This window comes from Sciurus carolinensis, chromosome 8 (assembly GCF_902686445.1).
Source record: "Sciurus carolinensis chromosome 8, mSciCar1.2, whole genome shotgun sequence".
Lineage (NCBI taxonomy): Eukaryota > Metazoa > Chordata > Mammalia > Rodentia > Sciuridae > Sciurus > Sciurus carolinensis.
Window position 1 is genome coordinate 145,834,345 of NC_062220.1, and position 10,203 is coordinate 145,844,547.

At 55.7% G+C, this 10,203-nt stretch overlaps 1 protein-coding gene across 4 annotated transcripts in view; it reads left to right on the plus strand.

The window, feature by feature from the left end:
• The window catches only part of Hvcn1 (hydrogen voltage gated channel 1), a 32,517-nt gene that overhangs the window by 20,575 nt on the left and 1,739 nt on the right, over positions 1-10,203 (plus strand). For all 4 annotated transcript variants that reach the window (XM_047562246.1, XM_047562245.1, XM_047562248.1 and 1 more), the window contains 4 exons: positions 1,729-2,031; positions 5,836-5,940; positions 8,246-8,477; positions 9,905-10,017. In XM_047562246.1, the coding sequence (XP_047418202.1) occupies positions 1,729-2,031; positions 5,836-5,940; positions 8,246-8,477; positions 9,905-10,017 (753 nt within the window). The remainder of the gene's footprint in view (positions 1-1,728; positions 2,032-5,835; positions 5,941-8,245; positions 8,478-9,904; positions 10,018-10,203) is intronic.

A 10,203-nucleotide genomic window follows, 5' to 3' on the forward strand; every position in this document is an offset into this window, starting at 1 on the left:
TGAGTATCATCAATTAGAGATGGTTTTTAAAGCCATGGTGCCCGGTGAGATCCCCTTGGTACTTAAAAATGGAGAAGAGAGGTAGGCAGAGCCCAGGCCCTGGGAATTCCAGTACTTAAATATAAGGTCTTCCTCTCAAGGATCTTGCAAGAGAGACTGACAGAGGAGAACCAGGAGAATGTGGCACCTAAAGCCAGGGAAGGAGGGATCTACTGTGAGTTCTTTGTTTTTAACTGCTGTATAGCATTCCCTCGTGTGAACAGGGAAGTGGCGTTTTCCTATGGCCCACCGTTTATGGGAATGACTGTTTGCAGTGAAGATTCTTGAACACATCACCAACTTGAGCACGTTTCTCTTTGGACACTGTGAAGGGGCGGAATCACTATATGATTAAGATACAACCTAACTTGACCAGGCGATGCCAATTGCTTCCCAAAATGAAGCTGCTGGCATCCATTCCTAACTTCAGGGTTCAAGAGACCCTGCTGCTTCACACCATCCCCAGCACTGGATATTGGAGACTCTGAAGATTCTTGCCAATCTCAGGAGTGAAAAGATGTGTACTAGTGAGGTTGGGCATTGGGCCCTTTGCATCTTCTCTTACTTAACCTGATCTGCCTGTTAACATCCATTGCCCGGTGACTTTTCCTCTTCTTTTTGATTTATAAGATTTCTTTCTATCTATATTCTGAACTGCAAATCTTTGTTTATTATTAAGTACATCGCAGATATTTACTCTAGGTCTGTGGGAATATCTTTTAATTTCGCAGGGATGCGTGTTTGTGTGTATACACGTGCATGTCACATGAAAGCTTTTGGTTTGGATAGAGTTGAATCTACTTTGCATGTATTGTGTTATTTACACAATCTTTTCCTATCCTGAGAGCATCAAGATACCTGCCTGTATTTGTTCTGATGCTTTAAGTTTTGTTTTAACATCTACCTGTTAATGTTAAGGCATCTGAAATTTCCTCTGTGTATGGTGTGAGGCAGGGACTGGATTTTTCTTTTTTTCCCCTAACTTCTCCAATCTGTTCCCACTGGTGTAAACTGGTACTACTCTACCTGGAGGTTTCCCCAGGGACATGGGTCTCTTTGGACTCGTTTCCTGTTCTGCATGTTGTATCACCTACTCTTGTACTCATACCTGTGATATTGCTTGGTAAAAAATTTGATATCTGGTAGGATAAGGTGGGTCAAGTAAAGGGATGGAATACTTGCTTTTCTTTTTTTTTTTTTTTTTTTCTCTTTAAGCAACTGTCAGTGTGATTAAAACAGCACTGGATGAGCTTAGGACAAACTCCATTTGCCGCCCCTGTCCATCCAGGATGGATCTGTGGCATGGAGGGAGAGAGTGCCCCACGACTTTTCTGTGACACTTTTACTCTCCTCCCCACGCCCTGCCCGCTCACCTCCAGGTTTCGGCCGTGAGGTCTGAACTGCAGGGCGGCTCTTCCGGTATTTACACTTGGGCTTGCTGTGGGTATTTTGTGACAGGGTCCTAGTACAGGTTCCGCTGGTTCCTGCCAGCCAGTCAGCAGGGACAGGCCTGGTGGGTCTGGGGTTTCCTGTTGCCTCGCTGACACTGAGGCCCTGGATTCTAAAAATAAAAGCACAGAAACCACTGAGACTCCTGTGGCTGTGCTCAGGGTGCCCGAGCACCTTGGGGCCACCTGGGCCTGCTCCCCCATCAGCCCTGCCTCCAGCTCTGCCTTCTGTCCCGCCCAGGTCACCCACAGGGCCAAGGTGGCTCCTACCCAGAGGATGAGCAACTTCCTGAGGCATTTCACTGTGGTGGGGGACGACTACCACGCCTGGAACATCAACTACGAGAAATGGGAGAACGAGGAGGAGGAGGAGGAGGAGGAGGAGGAGGAGGAGAAGGAGGAGAAGGAGCGGCCCCCACACGGGCCAGCCTCGGGCGAGGAGGACAACGCCGCGGACAGCGAGGCTGCACCCAGGCCGGCGCCCAGGCCTGCCCGCGACTTCAGGAGCACGTTCAGGAAGCTCTTCAGCTCCCACAGGTTCCAGGTAGGAGGGGCAGAGGCCCAGGAGGCCCCAGGTGGGGGAGGGCCTTCTGCCAGTCGCCAGCCTGCCAGGGAGGCCTGCCAGGGAGGCCCGCCTCTGCCCTGCCACTGCCCGTTCCTTCACAGATGCCTACCACGTGCCAGGAGCCCCGAGCGCACCGGGGTGCCAGGGGCCGCTCCCAGGTTGTCAGGGAGGAAATAGTCCTCAGCCAATAGTGAGTTAAAGGCCGTCAGCAGGTGACCTGGTAAACAAAGTGCGGGCTGTCCGCACTACGGGCCGTTGAGCCACGTGCGGGAGCGAGGCTCTGACTCGGGCCACAGGGACGAGCCTTGAGAACGTGAGGCCACGTGAGCGAGCCAGGTGCTCAGGCCACGTGGTGACGGCGGCCCCTGATGGCAGAGGTTCGGAACAGGCAGAAAACAGGCTGGTGGGGCCCAGTGAGGAGGCAGAGGCCCGGGAGCCGCTGCTGGGTGGCAGGGGGTGAGGACGGTGTCCCAGAGCTGGGGAGCGGCATGGCTGCACCTGGAGAATGTGTCCATTTAAACCTGGTCACAGTGGCGGTTTTTATGTCACGCAGATTTTAACACACACGCAAAGTAGGTTAAAGGGTAATCATTGGAGGCAGGAAAATAATCGGTCCTGTGAAATCAGCAAAGGCAGCCTGCCTGAGCTCGAGCAAGGCCAGGAGGGCCCGGCTTCACCGGCTGGTGACCATGGGCCTCAGCCTCTCTTTGTGGGGTGAGGCCAAGAGTAGCTCCTGGCTTAAACCAGCGCCGCCCTCCAGGCGTGTCCATGTGGAGAACAGGGAGAGGCCTGGGCCTCAAAGAAGAGTAGAGGGAACTGAGCCTCATGGGTCACCAGAACCTTTTGGCTTTGAAGGTCAAATGCAGGATGAGTATGGTCAGCCCCCGGGATACCCATGAGCGGGGCAGGCTGGTGTCTGGAAGCACATCCTGGGTCTGGGAGAATGCAGGATCCAGTGAGGGAGCCCACCGCTCCTCGCAGGTCCAGTTCCCAAGGGAAGCATTTGGGGACACAGCTGCAGGTGTCCTCCCTGGAGCCCAGGTCCCTCCGGAAGCAGAGAGGCCAGCAGCCCTGGCCACTGCCCTCTCTCGCCGTGTTCAGGGTAAAACAGAAACAAGTGACTTGGGCCTCCGTTCACCCATCCTGTCCGGCTCACAGAGGGAAGCTACGGGCGCCGGGCGCTCCCGGCCGCTCTGTGGCGCCTCTGTGGCTGTGACGGGGCGGGAAACGTGGAATTAACTTGTTGGGGTTAAAATTCCAAACCCTCAATTTCAGGAACAGCGGGAAGGAGCCAGCTTCCTTCCAGCTGCAAGGGGATCCCTGGAGCCCTGGACTGCCCCCTCAGGATGTCCCCTGCCTCCTGAATGGACCACGGGTCCACTCAGCCTGCGGGAGGATGGGACTGGCACCCAGAGCCAGGACCCCAGAGACACTATCAGGAAAAAGCCAACGGACTGTCGTGAAATAAATCAAGATATTTATTCAGTCATGTGACAGTCATTTATTGAGCACCTACTGCATACAGCAGTGAACATGTCCCTGCCCTCACTGAGGAGGATTGGACAGTCTGCAGACAGACAGGAATTACAGGGATCATCACCCAGAAAAATTCTGGTTACAACTGGAGAGAGTTCTCCACAGGGGGACAGAAGGGAGGTCCAGGGAGAAGGAGGGGATGTGTCACCCGGCACTGGAAGGCTGAGCAGGAACAAGCCCTGTGGATGGAAGAGGGCACTTTCCAAGTAGTGAGGCCATGTTTGCCAAGGGCCGCGCAGGGAAGGGCCAGCTGCCTGGGAGGGTGGCCAGGACGCCGTGGCTCACGTGGTGGGCAGTGATCCCGCAGCAGGAGGTGGCGAGGGAGGGGCGTGGCGGGCAGTGGGCTCTCCGCGGGGGTCAAGGTGCAACCCCCTTGGGTGGGGAGAGGGGCTGTGGTGGACCAGGGAAGCCAGATTGGAGGGCAGGGATTCAGGCTTTGCTCTCTGAGGTCCTGGAATCCCTTTCTTGGGTGTTGAGGTGGCCAAGGTGAGGTGGCAGCTATGCTGTCCCTTCTCACATGGGGCGGCACACCCAGGGAGAGAAAGCAGGGCCCACACACACCCCTGTGGACGCCGCGATGGGCAGCACCCTCCCTGTCACCTGGGGACAGGAGATGCGGCCGACTCCACTTTCTCTGGAGGACGCAGGAGGCCTTAGCTCACGGAGGCTCCACAGCACTGGAAGGTGCTGGCGAGGGGCGGAGGGGACCTGGGACAGCCACAGGCCTGGCCCGGCCCTGCAGGGAGGATTGGGGATCAACCAGCTTCTCCAGATCCTCTGCATTTTCCCGGGTGGCACAGTGCCACCTGGTGAGCTGGCGGATTGGGGCCTCGAGGGCTGGTAGGGCCAGGTTGGGGTCCAGGCATTGTGGCTTTCTTAGTCTTAAGTCTTTCTCTCATTTTTGTTTTCGCTTTGTAGAAACTCAGGTGAGATTCATATGAAACTAATCATTTTGAAATAATTCTGTGGCATTCATGTAGTCTACTCGGTGTTACGGACTCACCACTCTCTAGTTCCAGAACATTCTTATCAGTTCCACTGAGCGGTCGTTTCCCATCCTCCCCCACCCCCAGGCAGCCACCAGTCGCATCCTCTCTCTGAATGTGCCCGTTCTGGACCCTGAGGGAAGGAGTCACCCACACGTGGTCCTCTGGGTCTGGCCCCTTTCACGTGGCGTGATGTAGCATGTGCCAGCACTTCATTCCTTTTTAGGGATGAATATTGGGACTATTCTTAATATCTATGCCTGAGTTTTTGTTTTTTTTTTAAAAGAACTCTCAGATCCCTTTGTTTCTAAAATAAAACCAAAGATTAAAAAAGAAAGAAAGAAAGAAAAGAAAACACCAGAAGCTTGAGTCTTCACTAAGCCTCTGAGTTGGGTGTGTGTGAAAACTCACATCTGGCACACACTCACGCAGTTACCTACAGGTTGAGATGGCCAGAACGTGAAGCGTCCGTTCTCGCAGAGGCCCAGACCTGTCGACGTCACCGCGAGGCTGCCAGCGTAAGGCAGATTAAGCTTCAGAGGTCAGAGGCTACTGATCTGGCAGCGTAGGAGGCAAAGCCTGGGGTCTGGGCTTTCTGAGGAAGGAGGGGCATCGCACGGGGTCCCCTGGGGCTCCTCCCGCTGCTGCTGTTCCCACCAGTGAGCAGTGAGACCCCCAGCTCACTCCGCCCTGGCGCCCCCCGAGCCTCCACCAGCGGGTCAGAAAGCCCCACTCGGCTCTCCCATTGTCCAGGAAACACAGGCCTCTCCCCAACAAGCAGAGGCTGGCCTCTGTGTACAGTGGCGTCACTGCCACCTGAAGAGCAGGCAGCCCCTGGAGTCCCTTCCCAGCCCAGAGCCCTGAGGCGGGATGTCTGATGATCTCGAGGATCAGTTCTGTGCACCCTGGACAACAGCAATCCCCAGAAATAGAAAACTGGGACTTTAAAACGCTTTTGCCATCTGGGAAGTGGCATTTGATTTGGGCCGGCCCTGAGGAACGGTGAGCGAGCACGGAAAGCCCAGCGGTGTCTGAGGGCAGTGAGCAGCTGCAGAGAGGTTCTGGGGTGCAGGAGGTGGGCAGGGGCAACGCGTGGCCTCGGGGACCTGCCCCACAGGCTCCTCCGGGAAGGTATCGCAGTGGCGCTCCGTCCTCGGCACCGTGCCTGGCGGTCTCACCCTGATGTCCCCAGGCCTGCTCCTAAGGGTGGCCGGGGGCCCCGCTCGGGCTCACGGTCTCTGGCCCTTCCCGTGACCTGCAGGTCGTCATCATTTGCCTGGTCATTCTGGACGCTTTCCTGGTGCTGGCCGAGCTCGTTCTGGACCTGAAGATCATCGAGCCTGACGAGAACAACTACGTGGCCCAGGTAGTAGCGGGTCTCGGCTCTCTGGGGTGTTGGTGAGGCGGTCGCTTCTCTAGCTCACCGGGCCAGAGCGGGGCAGCTGCCACCCACCAGGAGCAATGGGGCCTTGCTGGGAAGTGGTTGGGTGTTTTAGTAATGGCCGGACAAGTGCCTGCCTTTCCAAATTTGAGAGAGAAGCATTTTCTACGAGGAGGAAACCTTGTTTCACGTGAGCTGGTGGTGCCAGCTTGCTGGAGCCCGGCGCTGGTTCCAGGAGCGTCTCATCAGGGGCACGATGCATGTCCCTTCCCCGGGTCAGGAGTGTCCGCCTGTCTTCCGTTGGTGTTTGTGCAGTCCCTTCAGTGACTTATCCGTCAGTTGAATTAGAGGTGCCCACCCCGGGTGCTCACCCAGCAGGCGGTGGACACCAACCTTGGGCTACCGGAGGAAAGCCGAGCCTTCGGGCACCTCCCCACGTGCTTTAAGGGAAAAATGGAATCACTGTGTGAACACCTGTCTTTATGAACGACCGAGGGCAGAGGCAGCCCGGTCTGTTCTTCCTGTGCTGGCCCTGGTCTGCGGGGAAGGAGCACCTTGTCCCGCCCGCTTTCTTAGTAGGATTGACAACATACCTGCCATACTAACTTTTCCCTCGACTTTTTTTTTTCTCTTTTCTTTTTGGTACTGGGGATTGAACTCAGGGGCACTGGACCACTAAGCCGCATCCCCAGCCCTATTTAGTATTTATTTAGAGACAGGGTCTCACTGAGCTGCTTAGGGCCTCACTTTTGCTGAGGCTGGCTTTGAACTTGCGATCCTCCTGCCTCAGCCTCCTGGGCGGCTGGGATGACAGGCGTGCGCCGCCATACCCAGCCCCCAACATTTTAATTATGAAAAATGACCAGTGCACGATTTCTGTTATCAGTATACATCCACACGGGCACAGGCATTTGTGCCTGGTCATTTGAAAATAAGACACATAGTGACACCTCCCCCCGAACACTTCGACACAGGCAGGAATACGGTCTTTCTCCTGAGGAACCATCAGACCTGAGTCAATGGTCAGGTGTATCCTTACCACTTTGAATTTCCTCTTGTCCCAAGATGTCCTCCATTGCATGGAGCCAGACCTCCACCCTTCTCCCCTCCTCATGCCACTGACCTTTTGAAGAGTCCAGTCAAGTGTTCTGTAGAGTCTCAGGTTCTAGTTTAGTCTGGACAAATCCAGACAAAGAGGCCTTTAGTTAGCTCCAAGGCCCAGAGGATCCGTCAGCACGCATTCTCCACGCGTGGGTGACATTCTTTATATGGCACCTTCAGGAGTGCCTTATGAAGCCGGGGCTTCTGCTCAGTGACGCTCAGCAGGATCGTTCAATTTGGGTAGCAAGTGCTGGGCCATGCCACCGTCCCGGGACTCGTGTCCCTCTGCAGTTACAAACAACCTGCCTAGTGGTACTTTGTCCTGACACAAACACCCTCTTCCCTGGTGGGCATTATTATGACCCTTGCGCCAGGCAATGAGCAAGCCGAGGGCTGCGAGACTGTGATTTTCTGATTCCATCTTTCCCCCAGCTTTAGTTACTGCTGCTCTTCCCTGAGAGGAGCTTTCTCCACCCCGCTTTCTCCAACCCCGTGTGGACGCATGGATTGTTATTTTGCATTCAGTGTGTTTCAGTCGATCTTGGTCACCCTTTCTGATGTTCAGACTGTCCCAAGTTTGGTCACTGTGAGGCTCTGCAGGCTGACTGCTGTGTCCTTTTGACGTGATGCCCTTAAGTCTGTGCATTTCCTTTCTGGCACACGAAGTCCTAGCTCACTTTTAATGTTCTCTGCTCCAGAATCAGAAGCTGTGTCCCTAGCGAGGTGTTTATGATCGACATCTGGGGACCCTCTTCACTGACCACCCATCTTGGTGGTCTTTCCCAGTGGGTACGTGTGGTTGGCTATGCCCCAGGCTTTTACCGTGGAACGGTGCATGTATGGAGGTGCCACCATTCACGGGGTGGGGGCCTTCCAATGACAATGACATTGTTCACAGACAATGCAGAAAATCCCTGGTTCTGCAAACCGCCGCCGTAAACATCCTATCAGACATCGCTGTGCACAGGCAGGCTTCGCTGTAGGATGTGTTCCTGGCAGCGGAGTTGTTGGGCAGGGGGCATGGCGGATGCCTGAGTTCTGGCACTGCCTACCTGCCACGCAGTGACGCCCAGCTCTCTCTAGACCCCGGCACCACACCTGGGCTGGAGGTCGGCATTTGTCATCCCAGAGAACTCTTCTTCTGGCCGGTCCGTGTGACCTGCCCTGGCTGTGGCTTTCTCCCCTTCAGGTGTTCCACTACATGAGCATCGCCATCCTGGTCATTTTTACGGTGGAGATTTCCTTGAAAATATTCGTCTTCCGCCTGGAATTCTTTCACCACAATTTTGAAATCCTGGATGCTGTCGTGGTGGTCATCTCGTTCATCCTCGACATAGTCCTCGTGTTCCGGGAGCATGAGTTTGAGGCTCTCGGCCTCCTGATCCTGCTCCGGCTGTGGCGGGTGGCCCGGATCATCAATGGTATGACCCCAGCACTCTTGGGCTGCAGAGGGCACAGGGAGTGGGTGCCAAGGCCAGCTGCTGAGCCAGCCGGGAGCCTGAGCTCACACGCACCTGGTTTCCATCACGGCCACCACCTCCTCCCAGTCCAGAGAAAGGTGGGGGCCAGGTGAGACTTGGTGACTGTGGCCACACATGGAGACCAGGACACCTGCTCTGGAAACACCTCTCCTCCTCAGGCTGTTTTCATGATTGTCAAAAGACATTCACGGAAAGGGTTAGGCTAATCCCTGAGGCGAGGCTGAGCCTCCGGGCTTTCCCCAGAGCATCTGTTTTTGTTTTTCGTTTTTCCGTAGTTGTAGATGGACAGCACGCCTTTATTTATTTATCTATATGTGGTGCTGAGGGGTGAACGCAGTGCCTCCCACATGCTAAGCCAGTGCTCTACCACTGAGTCCCAGCCCCAGCCGAGCATGTTTTTAATTTGGTGTTTCCTAAGAGGAGGCCACCCAGCCCAGGTGACCCAGGAGGGACCTTCCACCAGAGGTGCAGGAAGTGAGCTCTGAGGAAGTCACAGCTCTGAGGAAGTCACCTGGTGCTCACAACCACGCACAGACTGGCTCTGGAAAGCACACGGGCTGCTGCTCCGCCACAGGAAAAGCCCTCTTCCTCGCACGCACGCCGGTGCACCAGGCTCTCCATGTCGGGGAGCCGTGCTTCTCCTGAGTCTACGTGGAAGTGACCACCGCTGGCCTGTGGACCTGCCACAGCAGCTGCCCTCAGACCTTGCTTCTCAACAGTCCTCAGCAGAAAGTCTGATAGGCTGGGCCCAGGTTACCCATGGGGCACTCCAGGTGTCTAGCCGGGGCTTGGGAATCCCTGGATCAGGGGTAACACAACAGGCTGTGGTTCATGGGGGCGGAGGGAGTGACGGGTTTGAAGCCACATGCCCTCTGACATGGAGCTGCTTCCCTTGGTGGCCTGGCTGCAGCCCGCTGGGCTCCAGCATGACCTGCAGGCAAAACAGGCTGCAGCAGCTGTGGCAGTGGGGCCGGTCACAGTGGAGAGGGCAAAGCCCACAAAGACCAGACCCTCCGTCCGAGGGCAGAAAGGACGCTCAGTCATCACTGCTGAGGGCTGAAGTCAGTTGGGCCAGCCTGGGGCTGGGGTGGCACATCCGCGCCTGCTGCCACGGACCAGTGCCACTGTCCTGGACGGGGTCTGGGTCAAGGAGCTTCATGGCTGTGATTATTTTAAAGGATTTCTCAGCCCACGTGCGCTGAGGGGGGACACTGAGAGGCTCAGAAGGGAAACACCTGGCCCCCCTAGCGCTGAGGCCACCCTGTGATGACTGCCACTTGTCACTTTTCCCCACTATATACATCTAGAAATCATTCCCGCCCCCAACAGTTAGACTAGAAATATCATGGCTCTCAATTATCTTTCAGGGATAATTATCTCGGTGAAGACACGTTCAGAACGGCAACTCTTAAAGTTAAAGCAGATGAATATTCAGTTGGCCGCCAAGATCCAGCACCTTGAGTTCAGCTGCTCTGAGAAGGTAAGATATGTGGGGACAGCGTCTGGCTTGCAGCTCCACCTGGGCCTGGCGCTTCTACTCCCGTGGGGCCTGAGCCCCTGCGCCTTCCCTCACTGTGTTGGCGACTTTCAGGTTTAGCCGCTGCTTGGGGACCCCATCTGCCTCAGCAGCCTGAATTCCACAAGGAGCGTAGCTCCCATTCATACC